General features: G+C 34.1%; 1 protein-coding gene across 5 annotated transcripts in view; it reads left to right on the plus strand.

The window, feature by feature from the left end:
* The window catches only part of DPY19L2 (dpy-19 like 2), a 91512-nt gene that overhangs the window by 27560 nt on the left and 37196 nt on the right, over positions 1–26756 (plus strand). For 4 of the 5 annotated variants that reach the window (XM_032401790.1, XM_032401792.1, XM_032401794.1 and 1 more), the window contains exons 8-12: positions 219–310; positions 1453–1552; positions 16395–16472; positions 17198–17284; positions 23372–23431. In XM_032401790.1, coding sequence (XP_032257681.1) covers positions 219–310; positions 1453–1552; positions 16395–16472; positions 17198–17284; positions 23372–23431 — 417 coding nt within the window. The remainder of the gene's footprint in view (positions 1–218; positions 311–1452; positions 1553–16394; positions 16473–17197; positions 17285–23371; positions 23432–26756) is intronic. The other variant, XM_032401791.1, reaches the window with a different exon arrangement.

A 26756-nucleotide genomic window follows, 5' to 3' on the forward strand; every position in this document is an offset into this window, starting at 1 on the left:
GCATTTTTGGGTTTTACTTGCTTCTGGACTTGGTAGTTAATGGCTCTCTACCTAATGCCTGTATGCCCGTTAAGAGAGCTCCAGAAACTGAGAAGCTATCCCAGGTATTCATAAATTAATGAGTCTAGTATTAAAATTATTAAAACCAACCTACTCATGATTTTTAGATTAATATTTATTGCGATGGAACATAAAGTGAAGTATTTTATTGATTTCAGGCTACCCGTGTAATGTGGACACCACCTCTCCGGGAAAGTTTTTCATATCCATTTCTTGTACTTCAGATGTGCATTTTAACTTTGATTCTCAGGTAATTTTTATTTATAAAATAAATCTAAATAAATTTTAAGTTTCTTAAAATATACTTCAACCTATTAAGTAATAATTATCAAATTTTGTTTTCCCTTTAGTTACTTTAAAAATAGAGTATCCAGTTGAGAAAATAATCTAAAATTACTATGTAAAAAGTTGCTTTCTACTTAAGAGTCTAGACTACAGGTTTTAGGTAATCTAAATTCCTAGAAAGATGGTTTATTTTCCAATTTTTGGAAGTGATTTTAGTCTAACCAGTCGGGTTTCATGGAATGAAATGTGTTAACTACAACATTTAGGACTGTAGCCTTTATATGCTTTATACTCTGTAGTTTAGCCAGAAGTCACTTTTGTTTGGTAAATATAAGATAACAGAACATAATATATTTTGTGATAATATTACTAAAAATATGAACATTTAAAATTTTGCTTTTGAAAATTTATATACCATAGTATAAGGATTTATCAAAATCTAATACTTTTATTATTTACACAAAATGTTTACAGCTGTTTTTTCATATTCTAAAAGATACTAAAACCATCTGTGGTAAAAGGTGTTGGTTACTGATACATCTTTTAATTGCAGACTGGGCAGTTTAAACTTCAACATGCAGTAGTTTATAACTGCATTCTAGAATTTTTTTTCAGTCATTGTTTTAATTTTTTTCTTTAAAGTGTTCTCATAGTCATTAATTTAATATTGCACCAACACTTATACTTTTCTTCATTGCTTTTTGAAATCTAAAAGCAGTGGTATGTAAAACTGTTGTGGCTCGTATAGGCTACATATTTTGAGATATTGGAGGGTCAGTTCACACTATTTTCTGACCATATTGCTGGAGTATTAAATTTCTAATATGTTTAGTGAAAGGAAAATAAACTTTTATGTTTAAAGTATTGTATTTACTGATAAACGAGATACAATATTTAAAGCTCTAATTAAGATTGTTTTATGCTAAGCATTTTTATAACCCAGGTATTTTCACTTCTTTTTAATGGGGTTTTAAATTTAACTATATTTTGTTACCTTATATCAAAGGTAAGGGGTCATTAGATTTCATCATTTTTCAGTTAGCTTTTCTGTTTAGTGATAGGCTACTTTTATGGTAAAACTTATTGGTATCAATTCTCTCTATTAAGGACCGCGATCAGTAATAGAAGGCATTTTATTGCACTCTGTCTTTCCAATGTTGCTTTTATGCTTCCCTGGCAGTTTGCTCAGTTTATACTTTTTACACAGGTAAGATGATTTTAAACTAATTTAAGTTCAATGCAAGATGTACTTGGTTGTTTTTATAGAAGTTTTATAATGTCATTATGTTTCTGCCCTAATAGATTTTCAAAATGTAGAATAATTATAAAGTTTACATATGTGTATGATTTTTAAAAAAATATGTAAATCTACATTCTATTAATGTATTGGTTTAGTTAGGCAGATCAACATGCAAAAGACTTTTTCCTATTACTTTATTTTTTACTATTTTTTTATTTTATTATGTTAATCACCATACATTACATCATTAGTTTTTGATGTAGTGTTCCGTGATTCATTGTTTGTGTATAATACCCAGTGCTTCATTCAATACGTGCCCTCTTTAATACCCACCACCAGGCTAACCCATCCCCCCAGCCCCTCCCCTCTAGAACCCTCAGTTTGTTTCTCAGAGTCCATAGTCTCTCATGGTTCATCTCCCCCTCCAATTGCCCCCCTTCATTTTTCCCTTCCTACTATCTTCTTCTTTTTTTTAACATATAATGTATTATTTGTTTCAGAGGTACAGGTCTATGATTCAACAGTCTTACACAATTGACAGCACTCACCATAGAACATACCCTCCCCAATGTCTATCACCCAGCCACCCCATGCCTCCCACCCCCCACCACTCCAGCAACCCTCAGTTTGTTTCCTGAAATTAAGAATTGTTCATATCAGTGAGATCATATGATACATGTCTTTCTCTGATTGACTTATTTCGCTCAGCATAATACCCTCCAGGTCCATCCACGTTGTTGCAAATGGCAAGATTTCATTCCTTTTGATGGCTGCATAATATTCCATTATATATATATATATATATATGTATATACACACACACAGACACATATATATATGTGTATACCACATCTTCTTTATCCATGCATCTGTCGATGGACATCTTGGCTCTTTCCATAGTTTGGCTACTATGGACATTGCTGCTATAAACATGGGGGTGCACGTACCCCTTCGGATCACTACATTTGTATCTTTGGGGTAAATACCCAGTAGTGAAATTGCTGGGTCATATGGTAGCTCTATTTTCAACTTTTTGAGGAACCTCCATACTGTTTTCCAGAGTGGCTGCACCAGCTTGCATTCCCACCAACAGTGTAGGAGGGCTCCCCTTTCTCCTCATCCCCGCCAACATCTGTCATTTCCTGACTTGTTAATTTTAGCCATTCTGACTGGTGTGAGATGGTATCTCACTGAGGTTTTGATTTGGATTTTCCTGATGCCGAGTGATGTTGAGCACTTTTTCATGTGTCTGTTGGCCATTTGGATGTCTTCTTTGGAAAAATGTCTGTTCATGTCTTCTGCCCATTTCTTGATTGGATTACTTGTTCTTTGGGTGTTGAGTTTGATAAGTTCTTTATAGATTTTGGATACTAGCCCTTTATCTGATATGTCATTTGCAAATATCTTCTCTCATTCTGTCGGCTGTCTTTTGGTTTTGTTGACTGTTTCTTTTGCTGTGCAAAAGCTTTTTATCTTGATGAAGTCCCAATAGTTCATTTTTGCCCTTGCTTCCCTTGCCTTTGGTGATGTTTCTAGGAAGAAGTTGCTGTGGCTGAGGTCGAAGAGGTTGCTGCCTGTGCTCTCCTTTAGGATTTTGATGGACTCCTGTCTCACATTGAGGTCTTTCAACCATTTTGAGTCTATTTTTGTGTGTGGTGTAAGGAAATGGTCCAGTTTCATTCTTCTGCCTGTGGCTGTCCAATTTTCCCAACACCATTTGTTGAAGAGACTGTCTTTTTTCCATTGGACATTCTTTCCTGCTTTGTCGAAGATTAGTTGGCCATAGAGTTGAGGGTCCATTTCTGGGCTCTCTATTCTGTTCCGTTGATCTATGTGTCTGTTTTTGTGCCAGTACCATACTGTCTTGATGATGACAGCTTTGTAATAGAGCTTGACGTCCGGAATTGTGATGCCGCCAGCTTTGCTTTTCTTTTTCAACCTTCCTCTGGCTATTCGGTGTCTTTTCTGGTTCCATACAAATTTTAGGATTATTTGTTCCATTTCTTTGAAAAAAGTGGATGGTATTTTGATGGGGATTGCATTAAATGTGTAGATTGCTCTAGGTAGCATTGACATCTTCACAATATTTGTTCTTCCAATCCATGAGCATGGAACGTTTTTCCATTTCTTTGTGTCTTCCTCAATTTCTTTCATGAGTATTTTATAGTTTTCTGAGTACAGATCCTTTGCCTCTTTGGTTAGATTTATTCCTAGGTATCTTATGGTTTTGGGTGCAACTGTAAATGGGATCAACTCCTTAATTTCTCTTTCTTCTGTCTTGTTGGTGTATAGGAATGACACTTGATTTCTGTGCATTGATTTTATATCCTGCCACTTTACTGAATTCCTGTATGAGTTCTAGCAGTTTTGGGTGGAGTCTTTTGAGTTTTCCACATAAAATACCATATCATCTACAAAGAGTGAGAGTTTGACTTCTTCTTTGCCGATTTGGATGCCTTTTATTTCTTTTTGTTGTCTGATTGCTGTGGCTAGGACTTCTAGTACTCTGTTGAATAGCAGTGGTGATAGTGGACATCCCTGCTGTGTTCCTGACCTTAGGGGGAAAGCTCTCAGTTTTTCCCCATTGAGAATGATATTTGCTGTGGGTTTTTCATAGATGGCTTTTATGAAATTGAGGTATGTACCCTCTATCCGTATAATCTGAAGAGTTTTGGTCAAGAAAGGATACTGTACTTTGTCAGATGCTTTTTCTGCATCTATTGAGATGATCATATGGTTCTTGTTCTTTCTTCTATTAATGTACTGTATCACATTGATTGATTTGCTGATGTTGAACCAGCCTTGCAGCCCAGGAATAAATCCCACTTGGTGGTGGTGAATAATCCTTTTAATGTACTGTTGGATCCTATTGGCTAGTATTTTGGTGAGAATTTTTGCATTCATGTTCATCAGGGATATTGGTCTGTAATTCTCCTTTTTGATGGGGTCTTTGTCTGGTTTTGGGATCAAGGTAATGGTGGCCTCATAAAACGAGTTTGGAAGTTTTCCTTCCATTTCTATTTTTTGGAACAGTTTCAGAAGAATAAGTGTTAATTCTTCTTTAAATGTTTGGTAGAATTCCCCTGGGAAGCCATCTGGCCCTGGGCTCTTGTTTCGTGGGAGATTTTTGATGACTGCTTCAATTTCCTTAGTGGTTATAGGTCTGTTCAGGTTTTCTATTTCTTCCTGGTTCTTTGGTAGTTGATACATCTCTAGGAATGCATCCATTTCTTCCAGATTATCTAATTTCTTGGCATATAGTTGCTTATAATATGTTCTTATAATTGTTTGTATTTCTTTGGTGTTGGTTGTGATCTCTTCTCTTTCATTCATGATTTTGTTGATTTGGGTCCTTTCTCTTTTCTTTTTGATAAGTCTGGCCACGGATTTATCAATCTCGTTAATTCTTTCAAAGAACCAGCTCCTAGTTTCGTTGATCTGTTCTACTGTTCTTTTGGTTTCTATTTCATTGATTTCTGCTCTTATCTTTATTATTTCTCTTCTCCTGCTGGGGTTTAGGCTTTATTTGCTGTTCTTTCTCCAGCTCCTTTAGGTGTAGGGTTCGGTTGTGTATTTGAGACCTTTCTTGTTTCTTGAGAAAGGCTTGTATTGCTATATACTTTCCTCTTAGGACTGCCTTTGCTGCATCCCAAAGATTTTGAACAGTTGTGTTTTCATTTTCTTTTGTTTCCATGAATTTTTTAAATTCTTCTTTAATTTCCTGGTTGAGCCATTCATTCTTTAGTCGGATGCTTTTTAGCCTCCATGTATTTGAGTTCTTTCCAACTTTCCTCTTGTGATTGAGTTCTAGTTCTGAGAATACGCAGGGAATGATCCCAATCTTTTGGTACCAGTTGAGACCTGATTTGTGACCTAGGATGTGATCTATTCTGGAGAATGTTCCATGGGCACTAGAGAAGAATGTGTATTCTGTTGCTTTGGGATGGAATGTTTTGAATATATCTGTGAAGTCCATTTGGTCCAGTGTGTCATTTAAAGTCTTTATTTCCTTGTTGATCTTTTGCTTAGATGATCTGTCCATTTCAGTGAGGGGGGTGTTAAAGTCCCCTACTATTATTGTATTGTTGTCGATGTGTTTCTTTGCTTTTGTTATTAATTGGCTTATATAATTGGCTGCTCCCATGTTAGGGGCATAGATATTTACAATTGTTAGATCTTCTTGTTGGGTAGACCCTTTAAGTAGAATATAGTGTCCTTCCTCTTCTCTTATTATAGTCTTTGGTTTAAAATCTAATTTGTCTGCTATAAGGATTGCCACCCCAGCTTTCTTTTGGTGTCCATTAGCATGGTAAATGGTTTTCCACCCCCTCACTTTCAATCTGGAGGTGTCTTTGGGTCTAAAATGAGTCTCTTGCAGACAGCATATCGATGGGTCTTGTTTTTTTATCCAATCTGATGGCCTGTGTCTTTTGATTGGGGCATTTAGCCCATTTACATTCAGGGTAACTATTGAAAGATATGAATTTAGTGCCATTGTATTGCCTGTAAGCTGACTGTTACTATATATTGTCTGTGTTCCTTTCTGGTCTATGTTGCTTTTAGGTTCTCTCTTTGCTTAGAGTACCCCTTTCAATATTTCTTGTAGGGCTGGTTTCGTTTTTGCAAATTCCTTTAGTTTTTGTTTGTCCTGGAAGCTTTTGATCTCTCCTTCTATTTTCAATGACAGCCTAGCTGGATATAGTATTCTTGGCTGCAATTATTCTCATGTAGTGCTCTGAATCTATCATTCCAGTCCTTTCTGGCCTTCCAGGTCTCTGAGGATAGGTCTGTTGCCAATCTAATGTTTCTACCATTGTAGGTTACAGATCTCTTCTCCCGAGCTGCTTTCAGGATTTTCTCTTTGTCTCTGAGACTCATAAGTTTTACTATTAGAAATCGGTGTGTTGACCTATTTTTATTGATTTTGAGGGGGGTTCTTTGTGCCTCCTGGATTTTGATGCCTGTTTCCTTCCCCAAATTAGGGAAGTTCTGTGCTAGAATTTGCTCCAATATACCTTCTGCCCCTCTCTCTCTTTCTTCTTCTTCTGGGATCCCAATTATTCTAATATTGTTTCGTCTTATGGTATCACTTATCTCTCGAATTCTGCCCTCATGAACCAGGAGTTGTTTATCTCTCTTTTTCTCAGCTTCTTTATTTTCCATCATTTGGTCTTCTATATCACTAATTCTCTCTTCTGCCTCATTTATCCTAGCAGTTAGAGCCTCCATTTTTGATTGCACCTCATTAGTAGCCTTTTTGATTTCGACTTGGTTAGATTTTAGTTCATTTATTTCTCCAGAGAGGGTTTCTCTGATATCTTCCATGCTTTTTCAAGCCCAGCTAGTATCTTTAAAATCGTCATTCTGAACTCTGGTTCCAATATCTTACTAATGTCCGTATTGATTAGGTCCCTGGCAGTCGGTACTGCCTCTTGTTCTTTTCTTTTCAGGTGATTTTTTTCCGTCTTGTCATTTTGTCCAGAGGACAATAGATGAATGAGAGAACATAATGCCAACAGGCTAACAACGTCTCCAGAAAATATACACTAAACAAATCAGAAGAGACCTGAAACCAGCGGAAAAGACAGGGAAAGAAAGAAAAATGAAAAAAAAAAAGATAAGGAAAAAGATAAAGAAAAAAAAAGAATATGATCAAATATGATCAGGCTGGTGCATAGATCAGTGCTACACACTAGATTTTGGGCGTATTTTGATCTGTTAGAAGAAAGTGCCTCCCAAAATTTTAAAGAAAGAAAAACTTACAAAACTTACAAAAGTAAGGGTAAATATGATGAAGGGATGGAATATGACTGTAAAGATGAAAATTATAAAAGATTTTATTTTATTAAAGATTTTATTTATTTATTTGACAGAGAGATAGCACAGATAGGCAGAGTGGCAGGCAGAGGGAGAAGCAGGCTCTCTGCTGAGCAGGGAGCCCGATGCGGGGCTCGATCCCAGGACCCTGGGATCATGACCTGAGCCGAAGGCACACACTTAACGACTGAGCCACTCAGGTGCCCCATAAAAGATTTTATAAAAGGAATTGATAAGAAATTGGTTGAAAAAAGAAAGAAGAGGATTTAAAAAAAAAAATAGGGAGAGAATGTGATCAGGCAGGAGACTAGAACAAAGCCATACAGTAGAGATTTAGGGTATATTTTGGTCTGTTAGAAGAAACTGTATCCCAAAATTTTAAAGAGAGAACAACTTATATATATACCAAAAATAAGGTTAACTACTATGAAGGGATAGAATATGACTCTTCTGGAAAGTGGTTGCTTTTCTGTTCAGAGAGTTGCTGCTATTCTTTTCTTCGATCTCCTGTTGAGTTCCTAGGTGTTCAGAATGGTTTGATCCCTATCTAGCTGAATTCCTGGGACCAGATGAAGTTTAGGTCTCTTGCTCCTCTCCCTCCTATTACTTTAATTCACAATTTTTCTTGTTTATATTTGAGATGATCTCTATAAATTTGCCTGTAGATTTTCCTTTTATCTTAGGAATCATTTTGGATACCAAGTTACACAACATGGTAAGGGCTAATCCTACTCTTCATGGTAAGGGGTATCTGCTTCTAATCTAGCTGTTGGCTCTTTTGTCTGAAGGGCAGAATCTTACTGGACACCATTTCTCAGAGCTTCAATCATGACATTATTTGAGTGAATTTGGGGCCATATCCTGTTTCCCCAAACAACTAAGTAACTAATGGCAAGAGACTGAGCTGGGGAATTAGTTGAAGGTTAATTTTGATGAAATTTCATGATAAGCTAAATTTTACATTAGAACTCCTTTCCACCTAACTAACCATCACTGATAATAATAATGTTCTCTATTGGCAGTGAGAAATTGTGCCTTCAAGAAGGCTTGTGCTGCTAGTTATTTACAAAAATTAAATTATAACCTCAACTTAATTGGAGTTTTCTCTCCATTCAAAAGATGTGTTAAGCTTTTAGTTTTCTTTTTTGTCTTTTTTCTTTCATTATTGAGATATAATTGACAAGTAACATTTTCTAAGTTTAAGGTATACAGTATGTTCATTTGACACATTATTATATTTCAATATGATTACCACCTTAGTGTTAAACATATCTGTTAGGTCACATAATTATTATTTCTTTGTGGTGGTGAGAGCATTTAAAATTTAGTCTCAAAGCAACTTTGAAGTGTATAATACAGCATTGAATATTATCACTGTGCTGTGTGTTAGATCTCTAGAACTTATCCATCTTCTAGTTGCAAATTGGACCCTCTGTCCAATGTCTCTCTTATTCCCCCATCCCTCAGCCCCTCATAACCACAATTCTACTCTTCGTTTCTACAAGTACGGCTTTTTTAGATTCCATATGTAAGTGATACCATAGTATTTGTCTTTCTCTGTCTGACTTACCTCACTTAGCATAATGCCTTCAAGGTCCATCTATGTTAAATTCTATGTATAAGTAACAGAGAGTCAAAAGTTTACAGAAGAGTTTTATGTTCAATTTCAGTTTTTATGTTTTCAGTGCACAATGCACTCATCTCTGATTTCAGGAACAAAATTGGTCCAAAGCCTGATCTGATTCAAAATTCTTTTTTGTTTCCTGAAAAAAAAATTTCACCCACCCTCAGACCTACTCACCTTGAGGCTAGTATCTGCAGAATCATGAAACCTTCATCTGGAGGGAAGAAGAAAACCGTTTCACAGCATAATGTTGACTCTGTTGCTTGTATTTAAATGAGAGGGTTCTCTTTTCAACCAGCAATTCAAATAACATTTCAGCAACTGAGCAGAATTTTCACCCATGAAGTGTTTCTCTTAGCCAAAGCTTATTTGTGATAGTTAAGAAAGGTGGTCTAGACTTGGATATCCTAACAATATTGGTCTATGAGAGGAAAGAAAAGTAAACTTAACATATGCTAGACTTCAGTATTAGAGTTTATTTCATTTAACCCTCAAGGAGTCCAGTCAGATGGATATTACAGATGAAGACACAAAGGCTCAAAGATTAAATTAAAATCAAGTCTGTCCAGTTGCAAAGCTCCAGCATTTTCCAGTTTATTTTTGTTGCACCTCTAAGGCCTTTGAACTCTTCTCTATTGAAGGTTATATACTTGGCTATATTATCTTACTTCCTTGCTAAAATGCCTTCAGGCTTCATGCAGCATTAATAAAAGAAATATGTATTTGAAGAATATTTCTGTACCTTTTGTGAAACTATCATTAATTGAGTGTACTCTGTTATCTAATTGCTTTCCTATATAAGTACCTATATGACACATTTTTCCATAATTAGCATCAAGATTAATTTTCCTCTCCAGGTGAATTTATGAACTTCCTTTTAACAACTGTAACTATTCTATTAAATGAGGGGAATTCAACAGACACAAGCAGAAAGCAACTGCATTTTTATACTCCTAATCCCTCTTAAAACCTGTGTTCTAGACTTGTTTCTGTCCCACCCCCCAAATTTAGATGAAATCTCAGGAGGTTCCATACATATTCTTTTCCTTTTCATTTTGAAGAAAAGTTCATTTCAGTAAAAAATTTTTTTTGAGATCTTTAAAATGTTGTGTCTTCTGACCATTAAAATGATACATATCCATTTATTTAGTTCTTGTTTAATTTCCTTCAATAATGTTACATAGATGTTTCATTAAATTTGTTCTCAGATGTTTCATTAGATTTGTTTCCTTATATAGGAAAGCAGTTAGATAACAGAGTACACTCAATTTTCTATTTTTGATGCATTTTAAAAGATTGGGTATTTTGTATTTGTTAGGTATATAGTCCTACATGTGTTAATTAGGCAAAGTCTGTTAATTGTGCTGTTCAAATTTTTTAGGTATCTGTTTTTGTTTATTTCAGTTACTAGAGGAGGAATGTCTTAGAATCTTCCACTTTAACAGTTGATTTGTTGATGTCTACTTTTAGTTCTGCAAATTCTTACTTTAAATATTTTGATGCAATATTATGATGTGCACAATTGTTAAACATTCTTTTTATTTTTATGTTTTGTGCTTTAAAAAATTTTAAGTGCATCTGTGTGTGTGTGTGTGTGTGTGTTTGTGGTAAGAACACTTAACATGAGACATCTCCTCCTCACAAACTTGTTAAGTACAGATAGAGTACAGTATTGTTACCTACAAGCACAGTGTTGTGCAGCTGACCTCTAGAGTTTTTGATATTGTATAACTGAAATTGTATATGCGTTGATTAGCAACTTCGCATTTTCTCCTCTCCACCCAGCCCCTGGCTATCACTATTCTATTCTTTGCTTCTATGAGTTTGACTATTCTAGATACCTCATAAGGTGGAATCATGCGGTATTCGTCCTATGACTAGCTTATTTCACTTAGCATAATGCCTCATTCATATTGTTCCATATTATAGGATTTCCCTCTTTTTTAAGGCTAATGATATGCCATTGAATGTGTATGGCACATTTTTTAATCCATTTATTCATTGATTGTGATTTAGGTTATTTCCACACCTTGGATACATGAATAGTGCTACAGTGAACGTAAGAGTGCTAATATCTCTTCAAGATTCTATTTTCAATTCTTAAAATTAAATACCTAGAAATGTGCTGGATTATAGGATAGTTCTAGTTTCAATTTTTTTTAGAAAAAATTTTTTTTAAAGATTATTTATTTGGGAGAGAGAGAGAAAGAGATCACGAGCAGGGGGGGAAGGGTAGAGGGAGAAGCAGACTCCCCGCTGAGCAGGGAGTCTGATGCAGGACTCTATCCCAGGACCCTGGATCATGACTTGAGCCAAAGGCAGATGCTTAACCGAACTCACCCAGGCGCCCTGTTTTCAATTTTTTTGAGGAACCTTCATACTGTTTTCCATAGTGGCTGCACAATTTTGCATACGCATCAACTGTGTGAAAGAGTTCCCTTTCTTCCACATCTTCATTAAGGCCTGATGCCTGTTTTTTGATAATAGCCCTCCTAATGGGTGTGAGATAACATTATCATTGTGGTTTTTGATTTGTATTTCACTGTTAATTAGTGACATTGAGCATATCTATTAGCTATTTGCATATCTTCATTGGATAAATACCTTCAAGTCCTTTGCCCATTTTTTAATAAAGTTGTCTTTTCCCAGAGTATTATGAATTCTTTATATATAGTTTGGATATTAACCTCTTATACCTCTTATCAGATAAATGGTCTACAAATATTTTCTCCTATTCTATACATTGCCTTTTTACTCTGTTGATTGTTTCCTTTGCTGTGCAGAAGCTTTTTAATTTGATGCAATCTTATTTGTCTATGTATCTGATAAGGGATAATATCATCAAGAAGATAAGAGATAGTGAGTGTTGGAGAGGATGTAATGGGAAGGGAGTAAACACTTCTGCTCTATTGGTGTGAATTTAAATTGTGCAGCCACTATGGAAAAGAGTATGGAGGCTCCTCATAAAATTAAAAATAGAACTATCATATGATCTAGCAATTCCATTTCTAGGTATATATCCAAAAGAAATGAAAACATAATATCAAAGAGATATTTGCACTTCCATGTTTATTACAGCATTACTCACCATAGCCAAGATGTGGAAACAACTAAGTGTCTGTCAACAAATGAATGCATAAAGATGGGATATATATATATATCTCACATACACATAAACACAATGGAATATTCTGCTATAAGAAAGAAGGAAATCCTGCCATTTGTGTCAACATAGATGGACGTTGAGGGCCTTGTGCTAAGTGAAATAAGTCAGGCAGAAAAAGATAAATACTGTATCATGTCACTTATATGTGCAAACTAAAAAAGCCAAACTAGCAGAAACAGACTTGAATGATGGTTACCAGGGTGTGGGGGTGGGAAATAGGGAGCTATTGGTCAAAGAGTACACACTTGGAATTAGAAGATGAATGGGGGTGCCTGGGTAGCTCTGTTGGTTAAGTGTCTTACTCTTGATTGGCTCAGGTCTTGATCTCAGGGTCCTGAGTTCAAGCCCTGCTTTGAGCTCGACGCTGGGTGTGGAGCTTACTTAGAAAAGAAAAAAGAAGATGAATGAGTTTTGGGGATCTAATGCACAGTGAAGTGATTATAGTTAACAATTTGTTTTATGTACTTGAAAGTTGCTAGGGGAGTAGATCTTAAATGTTCTTACTGCTAAAATTAAATGGGAATTTTGTGAAATAATGGTTTTAGCTAACACTGCAGTGGTAATCACATTGTAATATATGTGTATCCAATCAACAGGTTGTACACCTTCAACTTATACAATGTTAGAAGTCAATTATATCTTAATAAATCTGGAAAAAAAGCAACAGGGGAGTCCTTGGTAGAGATTCTAACTACAATAAAAAGGGTAAAGTTCTTAAATCCAGTTAGGTTCTCATTATCCATTACCTGGAATATTACCTGGAACCACTTTAAACCTGCCTTACCTACTTTTGGGGGAGATGGTGGGTAGTGGGGAATTTTATGCTGAGAGAACAAGAAATGACAAAGGGTTTGAGAGTAAGATTTTAGCCCCAAACTCCCAAATTCTGGGTAGTTGATCTATAGAGCTTGTAATAATTTATGCATTCTCTGACTCTGAGATTTGATGGTAGCTTTTACTGTGCTGAACCTGCTTTATGAGGCACTTGATAATGTGTTGAAGAGAGGTTTGCTGAGCTATTTGTCCTTGCCTATTTTTCCCTACCACCAGCAAGTCAGTTCCATTAGAGTGGAGATAGCATTGGTACTCTAGTATCCATTGAAGGGATTTGAATTTATAGCATTGTTTTTAAGAAAACTGTGTTTTAAGCTCCAAGTAACTAAGGTATAAGCAAAGCTCTGGGAAACTATAGTCAGGTAAATTGATTATTACTTGAAAGTATTACCATCTTCAGCTGTTTAAAACAAACATCTCTTGGGGATTCTTGAGTGAATTATCCATTGTTTTTGTGCTTACAAATTTTTTGAAATTGTACAGTGAACTACTAACCTCATTACTACTGAATGTTAAATTGTTTGGGACTTTTCTCTCCAAAGGCCCAAACTAAAGAATTCCTGGGCCCAGTCAAAATAATGACCGTGAATGCAGTCCTCTAAAATAAAAGAAATGGTAATACTGTAATTTGCAGTAGAGCTCTGTAATCTTTAATATAATAAAACATAACCCAAATAAAATGTTGGCTAGTTGGAATCATAGAGCATATTGCCTTTTCATCCTGGCTTCTCTCATTTAGCAATATGCATTTAAGGTTTCCCCATGTCTTTTCATGACTGGATAGCTCATTTTTTTATACTGCTGAATAATATTTCATTGTACGGATATACCACAGTTTGTTTATCCATTCACCTCTTGAAGGACATCATGATTGCTTCCAGTCTTTGGTGATTCTATAAACATTTGTTTGCAGGTTTTGCATGCATATAAGATTTTAACTCAGTTGGGTAAATACCTAGGAGTGTGATTGGTGGATTGTAGTGTAAGGCTATGTTTAATTTTGTAAGAAATTGCCAATTTTATCAGGTTTTTGGATTTCAACCATTCTAATAGGTATGTAGAAGTATGTTCTTGTTGCTTTAATTTACGGTTGCCTGATGGAATATTACATTTACCATCTTTACATGTGGTTATTTGCTATCTATATATTCTTTGGGTAAGGTATTTGTTCAGATCTTTTGCCCATTTTTTAAATTGGGTTGTTTTCTTATTTCTGAGTTTTAAGAGTTCTTAGTATATTTTGCATACCAGACCTTTATCAGATACGAGTTTTGCAAAGATTTTCTCAGTCTTTTAATTTTCTTAATAGTGTCTTTTGCAGAACTGAGGTTTTTAATTTTAAGAATGTCCAATTTATTAGTTTTTTTCATGGGTCATGCTTCTGATTTTCTATCTAAAAACTCATCAAATAAGGTCATCTAGGTTTTCTCCTTATGTTTTAGAAGTTTTATAGTCCACATTTTAAATTTAGGTCTAAGATCCATTTTTATTTAATTTTTCTTGGAAAGGTGTAAGGTCTAGGTCTAGGTTCATCTTTTGTGGATGAATGTCCAAGTCTTCCAGCCCATTTCTTGAGAAGACTATCATTTCTCCATTGAATTACCTTTGCTCCTTTGTCAAAAGTTTAGTTGCTTGTAATTGTGTGGCTTTGTTTCTGGGCTTTCTGTTTTATTGCAGTGTTTAATTTGTCTGTTATTTTTCCAATGCTGTGCTGTCTTGATTACTGCAGCTTTTTGGTAAGTCTTAAAGTCAGCTAGTGTCTAGCTTTTTTAGAGTTTTCTTTTTGTCTTTGGTTTCAAGCAGTTTTTACCATGATATGCCTAAGTGTGGTCAAGTTTTTGTTTGTTTTAATTTATCCCTTGTTGGGGATTTGTAATACTTTATGAATCAGTGTTTTATTTCTTCTGTAAATGTTGGGAACTTCTCAGATATAATCTCTTTAAATATAGCTTTTATTTCATTCCTTCATCCCTTTCTGACATATACAGTATAATATATTAGACCTTTATATTATATGTTCTGTATCTATTATGTTCTTTCACCTATTTTTCATCTCTTTATCATTTTATAGTTTTTTCTAAATGTTTTCTTCTGACCTATCTTCCAATTTATCATTTCTTTGGTTGGTTGTGTTTAACTTGCTTTTAAATCCATCTTTGACTTCTCAGTAGTGATTATTATAATACTTAGTTACACATTTCACTTTCTATTATGGCTTCCAATACTCTCCTGGAATTTTCTTTTTTTTTTTTTTAAGATTTTATTTATTTATTTGACAGAGAGAGACACAGCGAGAGAGGGAACACAAGCAGGGGGAGTGGGAGAGGGAGAAGCAGGCTTCCCGTGGAGCAGGGAGCCCGATGCGGGGCTCGATCCCAGGACCCTGGGATCATGACCTGAGCCGAAGGCAGACGCTTAACGACTGAGCCACCCAGGTGCCCCCTCTCCTGGAATTTTCAATATTATATGTTATTTCCTTGCACATATCAAAAGGAAAGTCTATGTCTGATGATGCCAAACATGTTTTTGAGTAGTTTGCAAGCAAAGATTGGTTTTTACATTTTTAAAGTGTTTAAAAAAATAGAAGAAGAATCTACAACAGGGATTGTATGTGGCCCACAGAGCATAACACATTTACTGTCTTTTTACTTAAAAAATCTACTGACCCATGAAGTAGATTCTATATGGATCTGTTTCTATTGTCATAGTGATAATGTCTTATCTCCTGTATCTGGTTAGTTTTGATGTGGTGTTGGATATTGTACATGAACAATTACAGAGTTAATTTGGGACTGTGTTGATATTAATTTCTTCCAGAGAAGATTAAAAGTTGCTTCTGGTAGGCAAATAAAGACACTAGCAATCTTGAATCACCCACGTTCAGTGAGAGAATGAGCTAATTCAAAGGTGGTCTTTAGTCTCTCTGAGGGCTGCTTAATTTCTGGTTCTCTCATATTACAGCCCAAACCAAAGCTTGGGGACTTAGCAGAGATCACATTCTTGGTGTGCCCTGAGTAAGGAGTCCATTGAAATCTCTCAACTGCCTCTATTAGAATCTGCTTCTATTGGAATTGGCAGATGCTTCTGGGATAAAAGCAACTTAAAATGTCACGCTCATCACTGTAGATTTTCATCTCTTCTCTGGTTTTAACTTCCTAATACTTTTTTGCTTTGTTAGTAATCTGTGGCTTTTGTACAGGTTTTGAAATATTTTTTCTAGCTATTCTAGTTGTTAATGATAAGGTTGGTTCAAATTATTTTGATTGTCATTATTGGAAATAAATTCCACTCTTATATTTACTTATGAATAGTGAAGTGTTTGCTTTTGACTTTTTTTCATGTTTGCTTTTTTAATATTTTTATTTCAGATAGCTTCATTATTTCCCATGTATGTTGTGGGGTACATTGAGCCAAACAAATTTCAGAAGATCATTTATATGAACATGGTAACATTTTTAATATTCATAAGTTAAATATTAAAACAAGATTTCAGGATTTATAAAACAGAACTGACTCTTTTTTGGGGTACCTCCTTGCAAGTAGTATTTAATTAATATATATGATGTTGATATTATCCAGAAGGAAAGATTACATTATTATATATCTGTATCTATAATATTCAGATGTTTTATGTTCTGTGAAACTTTTAAAAATTTTAATGTTTTATTTATTATTGTCACTACTTTTGAAATTGCTTTTTCTCCCCAAGACCTGAGACTTTTAGCACTTTGCATTAATGTGACACTGTAAATTTTATGCTTTTGAATTTTTTAAATCTTGGTTTCCAAACACATACATAGACTTTAGATAAAATAAAACAAAGCTTTGTTAGTGATGGAAATCATCAAGTAGTCCAACAAAAGTAAGATTAGAAAATTAATACTTATGACTAAGTCTTTCTTATTATTATTGAATCAATAGAAACAATAGTGCTTTTTTTCTGTTTTCTTTATATCAAGTATCAGAGAAATAAGATTAAATTCTGCTGTATATAATTTATGGTGTTGAAAAACTTTGAACTTCTATTATCATTTGGCCAGGATCTATCTATTTATTAATCTTATTTATGCATATGAAGTTTATATTAGAAATGACTATGCCTGTAGACAAAGTATGCATTATGCTATATATCTAATAACAATAAAACATGTTTCCTTTCTTCAATTTGCAGGTTTCAGTTCTCCTTTGTTTTGTGTTGATGTTTGGAAATCCAATGTATTTATCTTCTTATTATTCTTCATCTTTGTTAATGACTTTGGTAAGTGTTTGCTAAGCTCATGAAGATTTTTTTTTTTTGCCTGTCAAATAGTAGGTTTACACATGTAATATAAGTTTAGGAGAATAAATAGTGCCCTTCCCTGATAATTGCTCACGTGAAAAACTTTTCCCCAAATAATGCTTTTTTTTCTCTCTTATCCTTGAAAAATGAATACAATACAAAGTTTATCTCTTTAAAGTAGTGTCCAGGTAAATATTTTAAAAAACAATCATAAGGTAATAAGACTTACTTTAAAACTATGCCATAATTAATAATAAAAATTATTTATTTCCTTCTACATCACTTCAGTACACTAAATAGTTATTGCAATGACATTACCATTTTCCAAAACATTTTTGGAACGTCTCTGAAATGCTTTCACAGACTGTAGCACATTTTTTGAATATCTTCATTGGTGGCAAATCTTCATCTTTCAAGGGTGGATTTAATTTTTGGAAATGACCAAAGTCTTGTGAACAAGGTGGGTGATTAGATCTTGGGTGATCTAGATCTTGATCAAAATATGGTATGACAATAATTAGATTGATTTTCTTGGCCATAACTAAATTATCTCTGAAGGCAGTTTGGAAAGAGGAGTTTCAAACTGTTCTGAGCAATGGCAACATGATTAGAATAATGTATGGTCTCCTCATGTGACTTACTTCCATGGGATAACACTTATTTGGATATGTATTTGGAATGTGGCTCAGTAAAATTGTTTTATTACTTTATAGTCACACTTCTAATATTCATGAGCCAGAACATGGAGTGTTTTCCTCCACTGGAATGTTTCTGGGATATTCTCTTTCCACTATGATCAGAGATGATATGAACCACAGTAATACCAAAATATGGCACTTTCTCATGTATGGTACATTGATTGACTCTTGAGATTATCCCTATATTTTAACATTTTTCTCCCCAAACCTTTTTTTCTTTGGCCTCATAGTAAGTAATCCCTCCTTTTTCTTTTTCCCCAAAAACATTTTCAACATTTTATCAAACTTTGTTAGCATTACAAAGTAGAGGACTTACAATCATCTACCTCTTTTTATGAAAACATTTTATTTTGAAATATAGCACACATATAGAAAACTGCATAAAACAAATGTTTTGTATACTTAGTACCCTATTACTAGTAAGTACTGATAAATGAATTGTTATTTGACATACATTCTTAAACTACCGTCAAGTCAAAATTAGAACTTTTCTAACCATTCTAGAAGCCCTCTATGTGCCCTGCCCCAATTATAAATCCCCTGCACTGGTATAAAGCATAAATAACTATCTAGACTATGGTAATTTCTCTTAGCTTTCCTTTATAGTTTCCTCACTTAAGTTTCTATTTTTATCTATAGATTTCCCATATATCTTCCTGGTGTTATTTCCAAGAAATTTATTTTTTAAGAATTCAGGTCATTGAACATGTGAGGGTTCTGTGTTCTAGATTTTGCTCTTTGAATCCTCATGGTGTAGCTTTATGTCTTCCTTTGCCTTCTTTATTTATAATACAATTGATCTTTGAACAGTACAGGGAGGGGGTTAGGGACATTACACTACCATGCTGTTGAAAATCCACTTATAATTTTTGATTCCCCTAAAACTTCTGATAACTAACATTGACAGAAGCCTTGTTGATAACACAAAAAATTGATTAACAGTGTATTTTGCATATTATATGTATTATGTACTGTATTCTTAAAGTAAGCACTAGAGGAAAGAGAATGTTATTAAGGAAATCATAAGGAAGAGAAAATACATTTACAGTACTGTATTTATAAAAAAAAATCCATGTATAAGTTGATCTGTGCAGTTCAAACCCATGTTGTTCAAGGGTCAACTGTATATTAATAATTGGACCTAAAACTTATACAGGTTTGATCCCTTTGGCAAGTCTATAGTATTGTTCTTTCATCAGGAGGCACATAATATCTGGTGCCTCTCTTTTTATGATGGCAGCCATCAGTGCTTAGTGCCAGATCCATTCATTAAATAGGAATTACAAAATGGTGATATATCAATCCTTCACTTACAATTCATATAGGAAAATAAAGTACATGTCTAAATAAAGAAGTTGGGAGGAGGTAGAAAAATATTTGAAGAAATGATGGCCAAAAATTTTCCAAATTTGATGAAAATTATTAACCAAGATATGAAGACTTTTATTGAATTCCAGTAAAAGAAACTGAGAGAAAGCTATAATAAAGCACATTATGATCAAATTGCTCAAAATTAGTGATAAAGAGAAAATCCTAAGAACAGCCAGAGAAATAAGACATATTAAATATTGAACAGAGGGTAAGGTAAGAATTTTTCATAAGAAAAAATTGAAGCAATAAATAATACAGTCAAGCAACATCTTTATAAAATAGGGGCGCCTGGGTGGCTCAGTCGTTAAGCATCTGCCTTCGACTCAGGTCATGATCCCAGGGTTCTGGGATCGAGCCCCACATCAGGCTCCCTGCTCAATGGGAAGCTGCTTCTCCCTCTCCCACTCCCCCTACTTGTGTTCCCTCTCTCACTGTGTCTCTCTGTCAAATAAATAAATGAAATCTTTAAAAAAAAAAAAATAGGGTGCGTCTACAATTCTATACCCAGCAAACATATCTTTCAAAAATGAAGGCAAAATAAAGACTTTATGACCAGCGGATTTTCATTAAAATAAATGTTAAAGGAGGTCCTTCAGATGGAAGGAATAAAAAATTAGATGTCATTCTGGTTCTACACAAGTGAAGGGCACTGAAAATGAAAGCTAAATGTAAATATGTAAGGTTTTCCTGCCATTTTTAACAACATGGATGGCCCTTGAGGGCATCATGCTATGTAAAATAAGAAAGACAAATACTATCTTTCCATTTGTGTCTTTAGTTTCTTTCAGCAGTGTTTTGTAGTTCATTGTATTAAGTCTTTCACTTGTTAATACTTTATTCTTAATACTTTATTCTTTTTGAGGCTATTCTAAATGGGAGTGTTTTCTTAATTTCCTTTTCAAAGTGTTGATTGTTAGTGTGTAGAAATGCAGCATATTTTTGTATGTTGATTTTGTATCCTGTTACTTTACAGAATTTTTTAATTCTAACTGTGTGTGTGTAATCTTTAGTGTTTTTACATAGAAGATCACATTATCTGCAAACAGATAATTTTACGTCTTCCTTTACAGTTTTTATGCCTTTTATTTATTTTTCTTGCTTAATTGCTGTAGCTAGGACTTCCAGTGCTATATTGAATAGAAATCATGAAAGTTGGCATCCTTGCCTTGTTCCTCATCTTAGAGTAAAAGCTTACACTTTTTCACCATTTAGTATGTTAACTGTGGGATTTTCAAATATGACCCTTATTATATGTTAAGGTAATTTCCCTCTATTCCTAGTTTGTTGAGAGTTTTTATCATGATAGGATGTTGAATTTTATCAAATGCTTTCCTGCTTCTATTGAGATGATCTTGTGATTTTTAATTCCTCATTCTGTTAATGTAGCATGTTACATTAATTGATTTGCGTATGTTGAACCATCCTAGTTGCAAGATAAATCTCACTTAATCATGGTGTATGATCCTTTTAATGTGTGCTGTTAAATCTGGTTTGCTTGTATTTTGTTAAGAATTTTTACATTTATGTTCATCAAGGATATTAGTCTGTAGGTTAGTTTTCTTGTAGTATCCTTGTCTGGCTTTGGTATCAGGGTCATGCTGGCCTCATGAAATATGTTTGGAAATGTTCTCTCCTCCTAAGTTTTTTGGAACACTTTGAGAAGGGGCGACATTAATTTTTCTTTAAATGTCTGGTAGAGTTCACCAGCAAAGCCATCTGGTCCTGGTCCTCTCTTTGTTGGGAGTTTTTTTGATCATTTGTTCAATCTCCTTACTAGTTACAGGTATGGTCAGAGTATCTGTTTCTTTATGATTCTGTCTTGGTAGGTTGTATGCTTCTAGGAATGTGTCTCTTTCTTCTATGTAATCCAGTTTTTAGCATCTAGTTGTTCATAATAGTCTCTTATAATCTATTTTGTTTGGGTTTAGTTGTTTCAGATGGGAGAGTATGTGTGGTTCCTGTTATATTAACTTGACCAGAAGCAGAAATTCCATTTTGATTGATTTTAATAATTTATTTTTATTATTATTATATTATTATTATATTATTATATATATTATATATATATTATATTATATTATATATATATTATATTATATTATTTTTGGGGTGAAATATTATGTTTCTAAGAATAAGAAATATACAAAAAGTTATATTTTGAAAATGTCACTCCCTCCCATTTCTTCTTACTCCATTCTCTCTACCCTTCTTTTTACCTTGGTCCTACCTTTCTTGTAAGATATCTCATTGGTTTTCTGGTTTGCCCATTTAGTTGTTTTTTTTTTTTCACTAATAAATATTGCATATTTTTAAAATTATATCTCCTCTTATTTACATGAAAGGTAGCATACTATAGGTAGTTTTCTGCACTTTGGTTTTTCTTTTTTTTTTTTTTAAGATTTTTATTTATTTATTTGACAGAGAGAGAGAGCACAAGCAGGTGGAGTAGCAGGTAGAGGGAGAAGGAGAAGCAGGTTCCCCACTGAGCAAGGAGCCCAAGGTGGGGCTTGATCCCAGGACCCTGGGATCATGACCTGAGCCAAAGGCAGTTGCTTAACCCACTGAGCCACCCAGGCGGCCCTGTACTTTGGTTTATCAGCCTATTGTAGATATCTTGTAACAACCTATCCCGGATATCATTCTATATAATTTCATAGAGATCTTCTTCATTCTTTTTATAGTTTCATAATACTGCCCTGTGCATTTTCCATAGGTAATTCAACTACTGTCCAATGTCTGGGCATCTAGGTTGTTTCTATATTTTGTATTTACAGTGTTGCTGTATATAATCTGGTACATTTATATTTTCCTGTTGCTGGAATTTCAGGAATCCTGGCTCACCTTGAACTAACTAGATGTTGCAAAATTCCACTCAAAATCTAAGTAATACACAGACCTAAGATTTCAGTTTCTCATAGGAAGCTTTTTTTTTTTTTACCCCAAACTTGAGAACAAACAAATACCTTATCACCTTGTAGCAATGGTAGGAGGAGTATTCCTAGTAATTGAGTGTCTGTCAGTTTGGGCTGCTATAGTAAAAATACTATAGACTGGATAGCTTACACAGAAATTTATTTTTCACAGTTCTAGAGGCTGGGAAGTCCATGATCAGGGTGCCAGCCAATTTGGTTCTTGGTGAGGGCTCTTTTCTTGATTTGCAGACAGATGCCTTCACTATATCCTTACATAGTGGAGAGAGAGACAGCTCTCCCATATCTCTTCTTATAATAGCACAAGTCCCATTCATGAGGGCTCCACCCTCATGGTTTAATTACCTCCCAAAGGTTTCACCTTCCCATATGTCACATTGAGGATTAGAGTTTCAACACATATGTTTGGTGGGGAACATAAACATTTAGTTGATAGCACTGAAGGGTATGGTTTGAGAGGACCCCAGCTTTATGCCTGTCTCAAGTCCACTTTCTTACCTTCCATAGTCCCAAGCCCTTTTCTACTTTTGATGCAAGCCCATAGTTAAAACTTTATTCTGCAGTTCTCCTTTAAGACTGCCCTGGATTCTCTCCTAATTGTTTCAGTTTTTTAAAGTCATCTGCTTTTCTCTGGCACCTGGAAAATTCATTTTCTTTCTTATAAGTTCACTTAGGCGTATTTTAAACATTTTTAAATATTTTATTTAGGAATTCAGAGAGGAAGGGTTTTCATGTTAATTTAGACCACTAATTTTGCTGGGTGACTTACATATACCCTTGCATGCACACACCTCCCACATACCATCTACACCCTCAGAGGAGTGGCCTGCACAAGTAACTCCATGAGGAATTAAGTTGATTCTAGAAGCAACTTTTTGGCACACAAAGCATTTAGCTCTCACTACAAGGAAATTTGCCAGGTCCAAATTTTGAAAAATCAACAATTAAGGAAAATGGGTGGTTACAGCCAAGATGGAAGCGGGTGACAGTGTAGTTTTTGAAATGTATCATTCATATAAAATGTAAATTTTATTTAATTGTTTCATTTTATATCATGTGCATTTTAGGTGATAATTCTAAAGAGAAATAAAATTCAAAGATTGGGAGTGTCTGAACTCAACTTTTGGGTAAGGTTCAACATTTTTAACCATTTCTTCAAACTCTATTTCTATAAACTGAATACAGACAATATACTTTAAAAATTGAATGACTATGGCCAATAAATCTTACTAATACCTACTCACATAGGGTGAGAAATAGCCCTTAGCAACATCTACAAGTCATTATCAAGAAATGAGTTCATTTATTTCAGCAGTCTGCTCATGCCTCTCTTTACTTTTCATCTTGCTGTACCCTTACTGCCTTGCTTTCTAAATTTTGAGTTTCTCTCTTTGGATTTACTAACCTTCTCTTCAAAATAACTCAGTCTGTAGTCCTGACCCCGCTTTCCCTTTTTCTTTTCTCTACATCTGTCATCTATCTGTTCTTCTGCTTCCACTTTAGACTATTATTTTTTTCTCTGTACCATTTTCCCTACAGTCTCCCAGCCCCTTCTTATTTCATCTCAGCCACTACCTAATCTATTTGACTTCTTCCCAAATATGCAAATGGATGGCCCATGTACCTCTATATTTGTGTGTTTTGTTTCCAAGTTAAATAAGTATATTATTAGGTAGGCACTGCAATTACTAATTCTCGTAATATTGGACAGATGACATTCCTTGTTTTTCTCTTGGTCTTTAATGTAGATGTATACCTGTTAAAAAAATAAAACCTATATTGAAGAGCTATGTGATTACATATGATATATTAATAGGGTAAAACTGAGAAGTTATGGTAAGATCAGGTAGATTTCTATTCAGAATGCAAAAGAAGGAAATGGACAGAGTTGCTAGTTACTCACTGCTGGAGGCTTTCTCCCATCCCTAATGATGAAAATATAGGGATATTTGGGTACTTGAATTATTAGATGACATGCCCTTCTAATACATGATTTTTTTACATCAGAAAAATTAGCAATTTTTAAAAGATTAAACCAAGAAATCAATGGAGAATTCAAAGATCTTCATTTAATAACTGAACTCAAAAGAAAGTCAAAATTTCCATTACAAACTATTGAAAAATGGAAACAAATAGAACAGCGTCCATGGACATTTAGGGAATTGTGTCAAAGCTGCACTAAGAAGAAAATTTATTTACAATTTAGACTGGAAAGAGTAAAATAATCAAGCTTTCAACTCAAGAATTTCAAAGAAAGAAAAATCCAAGGAGAAAAAAGTTGAGATATAATTAATGTTCAGCTTACATTTATATTTTGAAGTTGATATATTGTCAGTCTTTTGCAAAAGGGAGAAACAAATCATGTTAGTCATCTAGACAATGCAAAGGATATTTTGCCTTTGTATGGCTTTTTTTTTTTTCATAAAAGAAAGGAAAAGCAAAGATGTTTTGTGAGCTAACACTTTTTTTATATAACCCCCTCCCCCAAACCTTTTTTAATCCAAGTAATTCTTTCATGCCTGTGGAATAAAAATTATATTGCGTATCTTACTCTGTATGGTATTTAGAAACCAAAGATCTGAGTGCTGAGTGTTCTCATTGTTACCACTGTGTCCTTGCTTCTAGACCCATACATACAGATACATATACATACATACATCTAAATATTTGTATCATTGAAATTCCACAAGGAGAGGTAAAAGAGAGCGGGGCTGAAAAAATGTTGAATAAGTAATGGCTGAAGACTTCCCAAATTTGTAAAAGACATAAATCTACAGAGTCAAGAAACTGAGTGAATCCCAAGTAGGATAAACCCAACTAAATCCATACTAGGACACATGATAATTAAATTTCTGAAAACTAAAGACAAAAAAAAATCTTAAAATCAGGCAGAGAGAAATGATGTGTTACCTATAAGGCAAAACTGATTTGGATTACAGTAACCTTCTCATCTGAAACTGTGGAGCCAGAAGGAGATGGCATAACATTTGTCAAATGCTGAAAGAATTGTCAACCACAAATTACACATCCAGTGAAAGTGTCTTTTAGGTGTAGGGGAAATAAAAGACATTCTCAGATGAAAGAAAACTAAAAAAATTTGTTGCTAGCAGAGCAACCCTTAAAGAATAGTTAATGGAAGTTCTTGAGCAGAAGGTAGATGACCAGAAGAAATCTTAGAACATTAGGAAGAAATAAAAAACAAAATAAAGGATACATAAAGGAGTAAATATAATAAACTCTTGAGTATTTCCTTTCATGTGTTTTCTCTCGGTTTATTTTGTTACTCTTTAGCTAGATGTTTGAATCAAATTTTAACTTATTTTTTCTCTCATTTTTATTGATATGAGTTCTTGAGGCCATGGATTTTCTTCTGATCATTGTTTAAATGACTTTCTTCATTTCTAATATGTACTTTTCATTATCATATTTTTAAAAAATTTGTTTCTCTTTCACTTAAGACATGTTTAATAGAAACTTTGCTAATTTCTAAGAGGAAGGGCTTTTTGGTTTTCTGACTTTGTTATTAATTTCTAGTTTTATTACCTCATGATGACAGAGGGTTGTTTGTAATATTTTTAGTTTATGTAACTCCTAGATGCTTTCTCTCTGACCTAGTAGATGATCATTTTTTGGTGAGTATTTTATGTTTGCTTGAGATGAAAGTGTATCCTTTATTAATGGGACATGTTTTGATAAATTTATCAACAAGATTTATTTTTAAATGTTCTGGTCTTTTATAGCTTTATGTATTATTTGCCCATTGACCTATCTTGTATTGAAAAAGTATACTTAAGTCTTTAGGTATTAGTGTGTTTCTATTTCTCCTTGTATGTCTAGTAACTTCTGCTTTATAAAGATGGTTGTAGTGCATAGATGTTCATACTTATTATATTTTCTTCATGAATTGTATCCCTTGATGTCAAAATATGTTTTATATCTAATGTTTGTTGGTGTGAACCTTAGTGATGACAGGATTATAAACTATGACTCCTTATTTGCTTTGGTCACTCTTGTCTTTGTCACCTTTTTGAATCTGTTTCAATACCTCTTCTCTGCACAGCACACAGCAGGTCTTGCTTTGTGAGAATTTAAAGATTTTTATTAATGTCATAAATGTTACATATATTTTTATTGTATTTACTATTTCTCTACATATTTCATTACATGGTTCTCTTTTATTTTTAACTTTCTATATTCAGGAAGGTTGTTTCCTCAATTATTTCTTACTTGAAACTGGTTTTCTATAATCTTTATACCTGAATGACAGATGAGCTAGATATAAAGTTCGTGGTTCCCACTTTCTTGAGTGTCTTGAAAATGCTTCTACACCGTTGACGTGCTTTTATGTTTCTTTTAACATGTATGATACAAACCAAATTCTCTTGCCCTTCTAAGTTATGTGGCCTTTGTGCCTAGAATTGTTAAGGAATTTTTCTTCATTTTTAAGTTTTA

This window comes from Phoca vitulina, unplaced genomic scaffold (assembly GCF_004348235.1).
Source record: "Phoca vitulina isolate PV1807 unplaced genomic scaffold, GSC_HSeal_1.0 scaffold4, whole genome shotgun sequence".
Classification (NCBI taxonomy): Eukaryota; Metazoa; Chordata; class Mammalia; order Carnivora; family Phocidae; genus Phoca; species Phoca vitulina.